This window comes from Pelecanus crispus, chromosome Z (assembly GCF_030463565.1).
Source record: "Pelecanus crispus isolate bPelCri1 chromosome Z, bPelCri1.pri, whole genome shotgun sequence".
Taxonomy (NCBI): domain Eukaryota; kingdom Metazoa; phylum Chordata; class Aves; order Pelecaniformes; family Pelecanidae; genus Pelecanus; species Pelecanus crispus.
Window position 1 is genome coordinate 64,902,053 of NC_134676.1, and position 16,706 is coordinate 64,918,758.

At 39.7% G+C, this 16,706-nt stretch overlaps 1 protein-coding gene across 1 annotated transcript in view; it reads right to left on the reverse strand.

Annotated features, from left to right (window-relative positions):
* Window positions 1-1,705: 1,705 nt before the first annotated feature.
* PGGT1B (protein geranylgeranyltransferase type I subunit beta) overlaps window positions 1,706-16,706 on the reverse strand; it is a 43,778-nt gene continuing 28,777 nt past the window's right edge. The window contains 5 exon segments of the mRNA XM_075727106.1: window positions 1,706-2,274; window positions 2,277-2,408; window positions 9,475-9,583; window positions 9,866-10,050; window positions 11,651-11,696. Of these exon segments, the coding sequence (XP_075583221.1) occupies window positions 2,228-2,274; window positions 2,277-2,408; window positions 9,475-9,583; window positions 9,866-10,050; window positions 11,651-11,696 (519 nt within the window). The 3' untranslated portion in view covers window positions 1,706-2,227.

A 16,706-nucleotide genomic window follows, 5' to 3' on the forward strand; every position in this document is an offset into this window, starting at 1 on the left:
CTTCATTGTAACTTCACCATGTCCCAAAAAACCACCCCACCCTAGCGTGGGTCAACTTGTGGCCACAATCTGATGTCAAGGACAAGCAAATACTGTGCTATTTTAAATTACTTTACCCAAGGTTTTTTTTGTTTGCTTGTTTTTTAATGGATTCCCAGCAAGGCAGACCCCCATGACCTGAGTCTTCTGTTCAGGGACGCTACCCCAGCCTTTGCTGACCAACATCCCATTAAGCCCCTCCAGGAGAACGGCCTCCCACAGGAACTGCTGTAGTGCGGCCCCAGCCTGGCAAATCCTCTCTTTTAGAAATCTGTTTCTTTTTACTTGCAGCTGAATTTCAGGTCACCTCAGGATGTGGGGAATAAAACCAGTTCCCAAGCTCTATCTTCCTCACTTCACTCCCTCGCGTTGCTTGCATTAGGAGGTACTAATGTACCTCCCTCTTGCTCTTGCCCCCCAGAGTCTACACACTTATCCTGGGCAGCTTAAATCCTTTCCACCATTTTGGTTCCACTCTTACTCCACATTCCCTTCCTTATTTTTCTCTTGCCTCTACCCTCCGTATCTCCCAGTTTTAATATTCTCTTGCTCTGCACCAGTCCTACTCAAGCACCTCATTCCCCCTCCCCAATACAAGCCCTACAGTCCTCTTGCCTCCACCACTCCAGACTTCTTACAGTTCTTCCAGCTATGTAGCCTCTCCTCCTACAAGGGGACATGCCTACATCACGTCTTACTTCCAAGCCCTGCCCCATGCTCCTTCTCTGCTTTTCCAAGCAGACCACCACCACTGGTGATGTTCCCAATGCTGCCATGGAAATTAATCTGCTTATAGAAATAAAAACAATTTCTTTAAGTAGGAAGGCTGCTACAGGTTTGGACACCGTGACTGTTCTGGTAGCCTGAAGATGTCCATTGGATCTCTGATGTGTGGTAGGAGTACAACTACTCTACCCTTTTCACTTGCACTGCATTGCAAGATCAGAACCATGGTTATTCCCGAAGCTCTTTTTGCTGACTGAAAGGGTCTATATCCTGTCTCTTTGGGCTCAGTACTGGCAAACGGTGCGCTTAATCTGGCTTGAGAGATCTTCAGTGAGAGATCTTCAGTTATCTGTTTGGAAGTCCTTTAGAAGAAAGAATGTGCCTTAATGACTGGTAAGTAGAAAGACATCCTAGTGTCGGAAATGTACAAACTGACCTGCCACAAACACAACAGCTGCGAAGGTATTTGCTTTGATTCTGAGCAGCACTTCAAGCATAGGAAGTAAGGCACGACTACTAAATAAGCTGAGAATGTTCATCATCTCTCTAACAGTAAACCACTGCCACTTACTTCAAAGCCCAATATTTCATTCTTTACACAGAATGGTTACGAAACGCAGAATTATTTCACACTAAAAGGGAAATAGGTATAAAAAATAATTGGTGTGTAGTTGCACAACTTTAATGTACTGCCAAGGCTTGACTTCAGAAACATGTTCTAATGCTGCTCTCACACACAGCTATGTACTCTTCCAAAAGACTGTGTTGAGTGTCTCTTATTGACTTACATCCATACGCCACTCTCACTGAATTTCACATGAAGAGAGAATTTCAGATGAAAACTCTTTGTCTGGCTAATAATCCACTGCATCTGTGTAGAAGCTACTCAGAAGAATTATGAAATCCATTTAGTAAGGCCACACAACAAGTCCAGTATATTGAATAAAATAATTTTATTTGTATTTACTTGCCTTTTTCTTAACAAAGTTTATGGAATCTGAAAGTATACGATAAAAGGTAACTTTTAACTGAGACTTAATATGGGAGATTCTCTACCCAAAAATATGTCAAACACTGAGATCATAAAGAACTCCAAGGTTCTGTGCTATACTGTATGATATGTAAACAGATTTTGAAAATACTTCCCCATTATATATTTTGACACAGTATGCACAGATTTAAAAAAATAAAATAAAAATGAAGTTTAAATGCCTCAAGGGATTTCTTAGAAGTAAAGCCATTTGAAGAGCCATTTACAGTCTGCGGTGACAAACTTCTATATAATTAAAATATTTTTTCACAATGCAGAATAACCTGCTGAAGGCAACTCCCTACCGAAGTGATGCCAGCAACACAGATCTGATTGTATGACTCCAGCACTTAAAAGAGCACATTGGTTATACATGGCTTTTAACCTTGGGCTACAATTATGCTACCAGAACTAAATTCAAGCCTAAATCATTCATGTAGAGAGGTGTGTGTCGTCTGAACACTGTTTAGAGTCCTTGTTTTCCAGATCTGATGAAGGTGGTGAAGGCGCTCTGAGGTTCTTGTGCTTACATTCAGGGCGGGATGAACTTTGCAAATACCAGATTCTCCAATCAATGACAAACCACAGATCCCAAAGTAGGCATGTAAAGCATCTGAAAGAAGGACAGAAAAGGAAAAAGAAAATTATGTCAGGCTGTAACAGCCCAGTGTTCCTGGATTCCAACACCCCGGAAAAATTACAGCCAAGGAAAACAAAACAGGTGCTACATTTTAAACTTGAGTTTTGACAGAAGAAATCAATTTCTGCCCAAAGCCACCAGTGTGAACTGATAGCCTGCCATCTCTCAAACTACAGTCTAGTTTTGTTTTGTAACAATTTTTGCCCACTGCTTTATTTCTTCTGAGTGCTCAGGCCAAGCAGCAGAAGAATTTGAGCTGGAAATAATTTCTGTCCACAAATTTTTTTTTTCCCAAATATGAAAAGAGAAATTTTTTGGCCGATTACTTGATGAACAGCTGACTACTGAAACACCAAAATTAGTGCCAGTAGCTGCCAAACAGCAAGATTTAGAAGTATGAAAGAAGTAATTACTTTACCTAGCTTCCCCCCTTCCTGAGAGAATACCCTAAGGATAGGAATTCATGAGGTGGCTTTATCAGCCATAACAGATGACTGCCACCAAAAAGGGATGCTCTTATTCCCCTGTCCCACGCTGCTCCTGCTGCCTACCAGCACTACAGCTTGCTGAACACCCTCCATGACCTAAAGCAATTGAAAAAACATGGAAGAAAATTAACCCAAGCAGAAGAAAATGGACAGTTTTCTGACATTTTAGTGAATTAAACTTGTTTGCAGAAGGATTTTATACACACCAAAGCTAGTGCAAAAAGGAGAAAGAACGTGCAGCTGTACTTGGGGAAGCTGGGAGAAAGAGAAGTGAGCCTGCCTCCTCTGGGCAGCAGCAAGCCATTAGATAGGATTATCTGCCCGTGAAATCACAAATGGAAAGAGGATGTGAACTTAATGTGCCCCTTACAAATTCTCAATACTTAGTCATCTTTTGTTGATAAATTCGTATTTGACTACAATGCTATTACAAGAAGGTATCGGGATAGAGAGACTCTGAAAGAAGCCTTCTGCTTATCAACATTAACATGCAGATAAAAGCATGTTCAGCAGATACAGCCCCTACTGACCTTGCAGAAAGTATGTCAGGCAAGGAGACCTCAACTTCAGGAAATACAGTATATTAAGCCCTGCAGACAGCTGCATTGATATGCACTAAAACCCATATACAAAACTAATTATCTGTATATGGCTATTTGGTGGGTTTAACCACAAAGTTCAACAGTTGTGCAATGCTAACTTAATACTCAAGTCTAGCCAAAAAATATATATATGCAGCCTGCGTACTCCTCTGTTTCAAGCTATGAAATACACCAAGTTTTTCAAGGTCAAAAACCATAGGTCCAAATATTTTGTTTCATAAGTAACTCACAAAACTGGAATGCACAGCATGCAACCTCGCAACTGCTTGGCTGCTGTCTTAAAAATGTAACAAAGTAAGGTGTATTTACACTTCTACGAGAGCAAATCTCACTTCAGTGTTTTACATATAGTAATTGTACACACTCATTTTCATCCTTTCACTCTTTTATGTTAATTCTTTTGATCTTTCTCTTGCATAACCTGTAATTCACATCTGCTTCCAATTCTTTCTTATTGCATAGCATGTAAAGATGTAAAGCAAATCAGAGAGTCGAGGAACTGAAAGGACAGTGGTAATGGATAAATCTAAAGAGGGACCAGTTATTAGTGTGAAAACTTCTACATCAAAAGAGAGGAGTACACAAAGCCAGGATTGCAAATCTGAGAGTAAAGAAAAGCAAGATATTGTACCATTTGATAAAATCAAAGAACAGTGAGAACATGAATGTCCGGGGGGGGGGGGGGGGGGGGGGGGCAGAAAGAGAGGGAGGGAGAGAGAAGGAGCGAGAGAAAAACAAGAACAATGTCTTCAAGCTATTCATGAGCGGGATGAAACACAGAGGCTCCAGAGAGCAAGAACGACTTGCATTTCAAAGGCAGCATCCTGACAGAGAGCACTTGGAGAGGGAGAGATTGGAGAGAGAGAGATTGGAGAGAGAAAGAAAGCACACAGAGCAGGAAGGGAGACGAGAACAGGAACGAATCCAGCAAGAGAAGGAAGAGCTGCGATGTCAGCAGGAACAGCTATGCTACGAACAAGAAGAACAATCTGCCATGAGAAGGCCTTATGATCCTGACAGCAAGCGAGGTGACCTGTACTGGCCAGAGGTGAAGCGAATAGCAATGGATGATAGGTATCATTCTGAATTCAGTCGTCAAGACCGCTTCCACGACATTGACCACAGGGATTGTGGCTGTTATGAAGATCATTATTTGGACAGAAGAGACAGTTGGAGAGGAATACCAGATCAAGATGGGCAGCATTACCCAGATGAACACCATGGAGGGCCTGACTGTCACTCCTGAGGTACTTGGGGTGGCTACGGGTCTGACAGAAGAATGAGTGAAGGGAGAGGGATACCTCCACAAACCCAGTGGTGACAGAAGCATGCCTGGTCAGTCAGGGCCAGGCCATGTGATGAATCGAGGATAGATGTCAGGGCACGGAGGCTTCATGCAAGTTGGAAACCAGAGCTAGATGATGCAGAGTAGTGGAATACAAAGAGTGTTTGCAGGCCAGGAACAGACACACAGACTGACTGAACCCCATTTTACCCACTGCTACTGAAAGCACTATATGCGTGTGTATATATATGTGTGTATATATATATTTTTTTTTTTTTTAAATGCCAGATGACAGTGGTGGTGAATTTTATTAACCCGGGTCACCTTGAATTTGTGATTACAAAAAGCAAGACTGCTGCCGCATTGTAGCCAAATGCTATACCAACTTGTCAGTTTGGTTTCTTTGTTTTGTAATAAATGTGTTCTTGGTCAAACACCACTTAAAGTTTCTGTTAGTGAAACATTCCGTTATTCCAAAATAATAAAATCAGTTTACAGTTAAAAAAAAAAATTGCCGGGTCCTGCACTTTGGTCACAACAACCCCAACCCCCAACGCAACACTACAGGCGTGGGGAAGAGTGGCTGGAAAGCTGCCTGGCTGAAAAGGACGTGGGGGTGCTGGCTGACAGCTGGCTGAACAGGAGCCAGCAGTGTGCCAAGGTGGCCAAGAAGGCCAACAGTATCCTGGCTTGTATCAGCAATAGTGTGGCCAGCAGGAGCAGGGAGGTGATTGTCCCCCTGTACTCAGCACTGGTGAGGCTGCACCTGGAATACTGTGTCCAGTTTTGGGCCCCTTGCTAAAATGAAGACATTGAGGCGCTGGAGTGTGTCCAGAAAAGAGCAACGAAGCTGGTGAAGGGTCTGGAGCACAGGTCTTATGAGGAGCAGCTGAGGGAACTGGGGTTGTTTAGCCTGGAGAAGAGGAGGCTGAGGGGAGACCTTATTGCTCTCTACAACTACCTGAAAGGAGGTTGTAGTGAGGTGGGTGTTGGTCTCTTCTACCAAGTAGTTAGCGATAGGACAAGAGGAAATGGGCTCAAGCTGCACCAGGGGAGATTTAGATTGGAAATTAGGAAAAATTTCTTCATGGAAAGAGTAGTCAAGCATTGGAACAGGCTGCCCAGAGAGATGGTGGAGTCCCCATCCCTGGAAGTGTTCAAAAAATGGGTAGATGTGGCCTTTTGGGACATGGTTTAGTGGGCATGGTGGTGTTGGGTTGATGGCTGGACTGATGATCTTACAGGTTCATTCCAACCTTAATGATTCCTAGTTTTACTTTCATTAAAAAATAATCCAGCCACCAAGCCAGGGAACATGAAATTTGTTATTACTCTATCCTGAACTGGTTTAGTGGTGGACTTGGTAGTGTTAGGTTAATGGTTGGACTTGATGATCTTAAAGGTCTTCTCCAACCTAAATGATTCTACGGTTCTATGATAACAAGCAAGATCCATCAGAGTTGTTGCACAACCTCCTGGGGCATGCAGCTTTCCTTTTGAAGGAAAAGTTTATTTAAATTCAGTCATGACTTAGGCAAAAGTCAGAAAAAAACCCAAATGGCTTAGCTATGTGTTCTAGCAAAACACCGTGGATTAACCCTGGTAGGCAGCTAAAGTACCACACAGCTGCTCACTCACCTCCCCCGCTTTACCCCCCTATGGGAGGAGAAGAAAGGAAGAGTAAAAGTGAGAAAACACACAGGTTGAGATAAAGACAGTTTATAGGGAAAGCAAAAGCCTCACACACGAGCAAAGCAAAACAAGGAATTCATTCACTATGTCCCATCGGCAGGCACGTGTTCAGCTAATTCCTGGAAAGCAGGGCTCTATCACATGAAATGGTTAGTTGGGAAGACAAATGCCATCACTCCGAACGTTTCCCCCTTCCTCCTTCTTCCCCCAGCTTTATATGCTAAGCCTGACATCGTATGGTATGGAATATCCCTTTGGTCAGTTGGGGTCAGCTGGCCTGGCTGTGTCCCCTCCCAACTTCTTGTGCACCCCCAGCTTGCTTGCTGGTGGGGTGGCGTGAGGAGCAGAAAAGGCCTTGACTCTGTGTAAGCACTGCTCCACAACAGCTAAAACATCAGCATGTTATCAACACTGTCCTGGTCACGAATCCAAAACACAGCACCATATGGGCTGCTATGCAGAAAATTAACGTCATTAAATCACTTTAATGTGGTTTAGTGTTTGTAACAAGTAATATTAACACAAAGTAGCAGATCTAACCCATTACCATGAAAGTCCTGGGGAAAAAGAAAAATGTATCAGTCACTTGTAACAAATACAGTAGGTGTTCAGTTCTGGTTTGAAGTAAGAATCTCCCTGCTAAGCCAGTGCCCGTGCCTGCTTTATAAAACAGTACTACTACTACTACAATGATATTCAGAAGGTTTTTCAGATAAAAGCCTTTCCTATATTTCACAACCTGTAGATCACTATAAAGAGAGCAACAGTCATGTCCTGATTCACTTATGCTCATGTTTTCAGGGGTTTACTAGCATTTAAGAGTCTTTTGACTTTTTAGCTTTATTTTGAAAGGCAAGAAAGTTTTCTAAGCTCACTGCTCAATAAGCATGCTGGTCCAAACACTATTTTAAATCAAGAAAAAGTGTTAAATAATGCTACTTGCCTCCAGAACCAACAATGTATTCATGTCTGTTAGCATGAGAACATCAACACTACAAAATAATATCTCCCTGAATTATCAGTTGTGAAAAGTTACTCGCAACTTTGGAAGTCCTTGTAACACATAGATTATCACAAGTAGTTGACCGTTTTCTGCAATTCCTTCTAGTCTTCGTCCTAAAAACATTATTGCACAGCAAGGACAGGTTGACTATCCAAATTTAAACATAGCTATTATAAAGTAGGAGCTACGTAAGTTCAAATTCTGAATCTATCTGTTAAAGCACCTTTAAAAAAAATAGCATATTCTTACTTTGCAAACTTTCCCTGGAATATTCTGTCACACCTGAGTTTTGCAACAAAACGAAATTGAAGCCACTGTTACCAGCTTTACACATGCTAAATGCTTCAAGGAGAATGACTTGTTTCTGTCCATATTGAGCCTCAATGGAACTATTAACTCATTTGCCAGATGACCCATACCACTCTCATTACCTTCACATTTTGCATCTACACTGAAGTCAAGAGGACTGTGTACATTTAACCAATAGGCTTTTGAGAACAATTGAGCTGCACAGACGCTTCATGTTAGTAAAGTGTGAAATCTTTATTGTGGAGACATGCAACGATCAAAAGACAGCTTGCCTTTCAGAGAATAGACTGAGCTTGTAGGAAGCTCAACTGTGTATTTATAACAATGAAATCACAGTTCCACAGAAAGAATCTTTGCAATGTGCACTTATAGCCATTCTTCACATTAGAACTGCATTAACTTTTTACTCTGGCCTTCAAAACATGAACACAGACTTATGTCACCATCGGCCTGAGGAAAGAATGCTGCAATAAGCCCACCTATCACATGAAAACAAAAGAGACAGCAAAAGCTTGCTTTATAGGAAACAGCAGTGTTCAGGCTGGACCACTACACAAGTCAAACCAAAACAGCTTTATTATTAGTCTTGCCTTTCTCAATCTTCTCTCAATCAATCACAACTATACTAAAAGACAGGTTAAGGAACATTGCACATAACTGGAGTTTTGAACAGATTCTTAAATTCCTAGCTCACTAAGTAAATGGTTCATCAAGATAAACAGAAATAGTTCCTCCAAGTGATACGGACTGATCTGTATAATGCAGAGTAAATATAGCTAAGTCCTCAGGAATCCTAAGCTGGTTTTCAGGCCAGTGGGAACAGCACATCTATCAAAAGCACTGTGTTTTCAGTGTTGGTCCACCTTGAAAAATTCTCAACCGTTGTTCAAAATGAAATGATGAAAGGATGAAATATCAGGGCACAGATTCTGAACAGACTCATCTTTTATTATGACTAATTCTTTTATCTTCTCTGGTCAGTTTACAGACTATTTATCTTTCCTGTACAAAATGCCACTGGGAAACACTACTGGCACAGGGTTTGTTTTCACAAGTTTGCAATACCTTCATTGAATTCTAGCATCTTTTGAAATTATTTCAAATTAAAAGACTTTAGCATATTTTCAAATTTTTCACTATTTCAAATTAACCACTTCCAGAAGGATAATAATTAACTTTCAGATATACTACATATAATTGCTATGTGTAACTACAATCTATAAATCATATGTCACACTGTAAACTTTGACTGTTTTTAAATACATCAATGACTTCTGAATAAGCTTAAGGGATTCCTTTAAGGAAACAAGTGTTCTGAAATATTTTACTCAGGCCACTTCCAAAGATACCCACTGCACAATATTCCCTTTAACTAGAACAGTTAAAACACATACGGAAAAGCTTGTCCAGCTCTAAATAAACAGTGATACTCTTTCAGCGATAGTCTAAACAATACCTCCCTTACTCTGTGGCTGACAAGGGAAAAATATGCTCCCCATCTTTCCCTTAAATTATGAAAATGTCATTATATTTTAAAGGATTTTTCCATTTTTTGAAGACCAAGGAAAAAAAACTTCCTTTAGACCTCTCAGATGTCTGACTGCTGGAATGTATTTCTAGCTTAGAACACACTCACCATAATTTTGAAAAGTAAATTTACCTGGATGGCTATCTGGCCACTTGGCAAATCCACCAACAAGGCGATCTTGAGTTGACAGGATGTAATTGCGGTTTTTCTCAAAATTTGTATATTGGAATATGTTCAAGAGCTGAAAAGAAATTAGACCATTACAGTAATACACTAAATCTCAGTATATTCTTAATACTAAAATATAATGCCTAGTTATGAGATAAGCAGTGATAGCAGAGATAGCACTAATCTGGTAAACCTCTGTATCCTGCATTTTTGCAAGATGAAAGACCTTTACGGGGATCTGTGCATATTCATGGACTTGTGCCAAATATGTAACTCTTAGAAGCAAAGAAAAGATACGATGCTTAAAGAAAACAAAATGAGTCAGTAACTATCCTGTAGCTGTTCTGTACATTACCTTCAATGTTGCTCCCACCCAAAAGGAATAGCAAGTGTCTACAGGTTTGTTGGGTCGTCCATGGTAGCCATTCTGTTGTCTCATTATACACCACCTTCTTATTCTGTTCAGTTCTTTTTCTGAAAAAACTTCCTCCAGTTTGCCCATCAAACACAGCGATGCAATACCACAAAATGTAGAGCCACCTGTGAAGAGAGAGTTGTTTCTGCAATGTCTTGATACCCAGATTTCCACTGAAGCATGTATGACTTCAGTCAGAACTTTAACTAGGGTAGTAACAATTAAATCAATGGATTTTTGAAAGTATGAAAGTGTTAACTTTAAGTCTAAAAGCCAAATAAATAAAAACACTTTAGTTCAGTGTGTATGTCAAAGGGGAAAAAAAGCCCAACCCAACTCTTGCACAAATAAACCTGAATTCATTTTCTGAAGGCTGGATTGCCTCTCAGTGCTGTGCAATTTACATTACACAGCAGTCCAGAAGTAAGTAAATTGCAATGCAACAGAAAACATTTCTTCATATGTAACTTAAAAAAGAAAGCTATTGGGATGCCAGCAATCAGACTGAAGCAGAGATGCCAAAGGCAGTCTCAGACACAATCCCCCTGAGGACATAAACAGACAGAAGTGTCTGATGAGCAGAAAGCCAGGGAAAAAAAAAAAAAAAGAGGAAAAAAGAAAAAGATGCATGGTTAATACTATGAAAAGACTGCTGGATTCTCATGGTTGTAATAAACACAAATTACACGTCTAAGAAATTTTTTGTTGTCAAGGAAACTGCAAGTAAAATTTGGAATTAGAAGAGAAACTAATTTTCTTTGTGTATCATGGCCTTCACTTTAAAGTCCATCAAAACTCATTCTATTAACTGATATGATAAAATTACAGCCTGGGAAAGACCATGAGCAAGCTGTTGATCCAAGACTTGGGGCCCAAAGTTCCTTACACTATCCTGGTGCTAGAAGACCCCAGGAACTCTAAGGTTATTTTCATTCCAATGTTGAAATTCAGCAGGAGAAGGACGCAGAAGTAATGCTGTTATCACTAGCATTCTACAGTAACTTAGTTAACCGATTTTGTAAACGTGTAAGGATTATTAATTTAAGTTTTTCAACTTTATCCATCCTGCAGGAAGAAAACAGATGGAATACTATCAAAGCTCAGCAGTAGGGATAAGGCTAGCAAACATTTGATAGCTTTATTTATCAGTCACAGAAAAGTCAACAGATTCTCTGTCACGGGCAGACCACTACCTCATGGCATAGAAAACGTTTTGCTTAAAAATACCAGTCCTTGGGAATTCCTATCTTCACAACTACCAACTGTTTACAAAAATTAACTGCTGCTTCAAGATTTGAGCCCCCAATGGATGCTGTAATCTCTCAGAGGAAATGTTTCTAGGTTTTACTAATAGCTGCTGAAACTGGAGATTATCAGGTGCATTGCACAAAATCTCTTGCAGATAAATCCACAGAGTAGCAATGGTACATGTGGAAAAAGTTTGCTCTGTCAGCAACAGACAAGAACTACTGCCAACACCTTTCAACAAAACATTCATGAGGTAAGATTAATGGAGTTGATATATTAAGAGCCCATCTGGTCTGATATGAAGCTGGAACTAAGGCGAAGAAGACAGATGATGTTAAGGCATGTTTTGGATTTGCTCCTCCTCATCCTACTTTCTTAAAATCAGTAAAGAAGGAAAGGTATGAAATACCCTGCACCTCTTACAGCTTCTTCAATCCCGGTCTTAAAAATAGACATAGAACATTTTAACATTCTTACCATGAGATTCCAGTCCAGCTCCCTGTGCCAGGCCGTTATCGTAAGACTGAAGAAAAAAACCCCACAAACCAGTTACTTTAGAACCACATCACTTTCACAGACATTGCAATTTCTCAGTTTACTAGCAAAATTATCATCAGACCATAACACCATCTAATCTGATTAAACTATGAACCTATGCCTCAAAAAGCTCTTGGCCCAAAACAGTTAATAAATCAGTCTTGTCTCAATGCAGGCAGCTTTTATGACTTTCACGGAGTTCATTTTAGTTGTGATGTATGTTAAAAGTCTGAAAATGGGTAAACATGTCTTTGCCAAAAACGGAAAGCGTGAGATGCATATAACTATTAAAGAAACAAAAACCTGATTTTTTTTTGTCTTTATAAAAAGAGAAAATGGATATTTAATTCCAAACAAAATTAAATGGATAAATTAAAGCTGTCTCTAACCCCAAAGCTGGTTAACATACAAAATGGCAAAACGCAAGGTACTACTGTGTGTACAATACTCAAGTACATGAAATGCTTTAGTAAGGAGCAAGAACATCAGGCTTTTAAAAAAAAAAAAAATTAAGTTGGAGAGAGGTGGGGAGGAAACTGGGAGCAACAACATAATAAAGCATACTACTGGACTAACCTTAACCTGCCCTATAAAACATTACTGTTAAAAAATACCTTGACAATGCTGAAAAATCACTTTGTTAAGTGGAACAAAAAGGAGAAACTTGAGTCTGATGGACTAAGCACCAAGAATATTATAGTACAGTTCTGTTATGAGCAATCTAGGAGCAGATGGTATTGTATATATAGGAATACCAATCTTTCTTCCCTAAAAATTCATTAAATCATTTTGCATGATAAGAAACAAGAGATCACAGCAAGTTATTCATAAAATGGAAAATGCCTATTCTACAAGAGTTTATAGAACACTTAATAAATAATCACTGGACACATACCAAACTGTTTAGTAGGAACAAAAATGAAGTTCAACTTTTGAAGTTAAATCACACAGGTCCTACTTATTCTATATTACCTGCTGAATTAACGATTGGTTCGATACCTGATCAGACAGTTAGAAAGCAATTTTAACTCCCCACCACCACCACCTTAGATGTTAACTATGAATTTTGCATGTTTTCTGCAAAACATTTAACAGTGACTAGTAGATAAAGGACACCTTGACAGACCACTAATGACTCCCATAGTCCTAACCAAAGAATGGCTACAGGAGCTAGCATGTCTTTAGGAATGACTTAAGGATTACTTTGTAGATCTATTTTTAAAGCTGACATTGAGAAGAAAAAAGGAAACAGAAGCAGACACAGAAGATACATTAAAAGTATAGTCCTCAGTTTTTGAGTTGCCGCTGCAAGCTGAAGCAACTAAAAAGACTAACATCTGATACATACACTTCAAGCCGCAGCTTGACCTTCTAAAGTTTGAACCAGTCAATTTTAAGTAATACCAATGAACACCTGAATGTTAAAATACACAGTGTAAACTCTTCGCACTGCCTTTTGAGAACACAATGCAAATGTGCTACCACACTCCACAGACCCATTAATTGCTAAGCAAAGGCAAGCTGATTAGCAAAGCTATGCTGGCAAAGCTAATTAACTCTACAAACAGTAATTGTAAGAGGAGGTGGTTTGCTTTATGTATAACAAAGTAATTAGCTCTGGAGAAAAGCTGTTAAGTGTGCATCCCAGACAGTGTGCTATGTTGGGCTGTACAATTAGCTTGAAATTTTAATAGACAATAGTTGACCTTTGGCTGACTGGTGTCTATTTATTTACAGACAACAGCTGCTCTTTGGGAACTTGTGTGCATTAAAGAACTAGGGAAATATTTTTGTGTCTTTGTCCTTTTGAAAAGACCAAGGAAATTATATGCAAAAGAAGCTCTAGGTTACTGCAACCTGAAAACTGCATTATTAAATACCATCCTCAGGAAACATGTAAATGTAGTTGGGTACAATCATTGCTTCACAGTCTGAAAGTTTCACAACAAGTTTAATTATATCAGCAGACTCACATACCTGCATTTCAAGAGGACTCTACTATACTAGAAGAAACAGATGCTATACTTAAAGCTTCTTGCAATATCTCTACTTAAAAAAACAAATTTGTGGCAAACCAAGCAGTGTTGCAAAAAGCAGTATTTTAGAGTCTATGGAAGTCATTCAGAATTTCAGGATCTTAGTGTCTGCTGGTTTTTGATTAGTGATATATCGGACTTTTGAATGTGAAGGCCAAAAATTAACCTATGCTGATAAAAATTGTGTGACTGGAACCTGGCTATTTTACCCACGATAAAACTGATCCAGAGTCATTTTTGTGATCAGTATTGTATAAACACTTTTTAGTCAAGTGGTAACAAGAGGGCTAGCCGTTCTGTATGAAGATTAAATTCTTTTTAACATAGATACTTTTCCGAATAAAGCAACACCATTGTTTCATTTTACAATCTTCTGCTGTTCTGACATGCCTAACTACACAAACCCCCTCTCCTCCTTCAGCTGTATTGAATTATATCTGTCACAATTCTTACACTGCATCAAAGAGAATAAATTCCAAAGAATAAGCCAAAAAATGCAGAAGCTTATTACAAAGATTACTGTGTTTAACTAGTCATACTACTCTCCATCCAGATTAGTTGCACTTCACATGTATGCCAATTTGAATAACTGAAAAAAAGTTTGTGAACTATCACTTGCTTCACCTATGTACAAATGATGACTTATGACAGTAAAACTAACCCATACCTTTCTGTCACAGCAGTTCACTACTGAGCAACGCAATCTCTTTTGTTTTATAATTAATGGAAGTAGCAGAACAAGGTAACATTGCAGCAAAACAGGAATAAGCATTTGCAAACACGTCTATAGCAATATTCACTGTATAGCTAGCTACACAAGGAGAAACAAATGAAATAATCTCAAATAGAATTTAGTTTTAATTGTAATACATATAGGTTATTTTTAGCACCATCTACAAAAACTTAACAGGAGAAATCAAGCTAATGTTCTTGGATCCCACATTTCACATTCATTGTATTTATTTAAGAAATACATGTTAAGAAATACTTGGTTCATGTGATAGGTAATTGAAGTGGAATATGTCTCAAGGGGGGTCGTGGTAAGAGATGAATGAGAAGAAGGAACAACCACCACTGTGAAATGATTTTCACAAAGAGCTACTCCCTAAACGTTTGAGACTTCTTCAGACACATCTTCAACTCTACGATGTGACCAAGCAGGATGCAAAGATTTTGTGTAGTTGCCTAGAAGTGCCAGACACTTGCATCCAAGTTAGTGCATCAAAATACTGGTCTGACCAAACAGTACACACCAAGAAAACCCAGACAAATCTAGTATACATGCGCATGCCAGCTCTGCAGTGAGTTAACAGTATACCAACACTTTTAAAAAATAAGTCCTACTGAACACAGTGTATAGTCAATCTACCAATTCACAGTAAACCTGGACAAAAACACAGCATCTCTTGTTAGACATCAACACATGCTAAGATGACTGCTGCCTACAGAACACTGTTTACAGGATCTCTTTAAGTTACTCTCTGAGCTAGCCAGGAAAAGACACAGTCTGTGATAAGCCACAGTGTCTTCTGGACTTCAACCATTCCCAGACTCCAGTTTTACTTCACTGGTCAACTGAAGTATTACTACCAGCCCTTCCAACAGGTATTGTTCTGTTCAGGCTGCAAATTTTTTTTTTTTTTTCAAGTGGCATCAATTTTCCCAATAGGAACATAACAATTGGAATTTGCAGGTACAAGGATTAATGCTAAGGCTCTAGAAGCAAACTACAAATTTGGTTCAAGATCATTGTAGACAGTAAATCTCCAATGCCATTTCAAAGCTCCAAACTTTCAAAAAATCTCCCCTTGCCTGCTCTACCAATGGCCTCATAGGATGCTCTCTAGTTCTTGTCTTAGAAAGAAAGAATTACTCCCTGCTCACTTCATCTTTTCAGTGCTACTTAGGACTTTACATACCTCTGTCACACTCCACTTAATTATCTCATTTCCATAATGACAAGTCTTAGTATATTAAATGCTCCCTTTACACAAGCTGGTTCATACCTCTGACAATTCAACTCAACTTTTTTTGTACCCTTCCTAGTTCCAACATATCCTTTGGGACCAAAACCACACTCAAGTGTACAAAATGCTAACTGACAGCTGATGTGGTATATAGAACAACATGATGAGGATTTTGCTCTTTAGTTTTCTTCTTTATTCCTTCTTAATATTTGATTCTCCTGTTGTAGCTCTGCTAAGCTATCTGATTATGCTAACCTCAGTAAACTCAAAGGTCCAGCAAGGATCAGAGGAAGAACCCTCCTGACCTAATCAGTGAAAAGCAAGCACTCTGACTTGGCTGCTCCCTCAGACTGTGAAAGGAGAACGGATAAATCATTGTCCCTGGGTGAAACCCACCGACGGGATTCAGCAAGGATACTCTCACCCTGGAAATCCATGCTAACTGGCGTGGGCTACTAACTACTGGGGTACAGGGGCTGTTATGGGATGTAGGGGAAGAAAATTCTGGGATTGTATAAAACTTGTTATGGGATGTTTTATGGGAAATGCAGGGGTGTACACAACTTATTACGGGATGGCTAGGGAAAGGACCAATGGTGAGAACGGGAAAGATTAAAGCAGACTGGGGAAGAACAAGCAAGGGAAAAGAGAGGGGAGAAAGGCGATAAAAGGTGCTAGTAGAACGTGAATAGACTGCTGGTCCATATGCTTCTATGGCTGAGCCCTGCCCTTGATCACCTGGGTCAGTCCAAGGCTTATTATAACCTCTTTTTAACTATTGTCTGTGGACATGCGCTAGCTATCCCGAGTGTGTGCATATGTGAATGCTAGCAACCTTTAGGCCCAAATAGCTGGTGGGTAAGACACGTGGTCTGAGTACCAGCAACTGTAGCGGGACCATAAACCTCAGGAGCTCGTAAGCTGACCTGCCAGAAGTTGGGGAGACATGGGCTCTAGGGGACAGCTGTTGGATCAACTACCAGCACCAAGCAC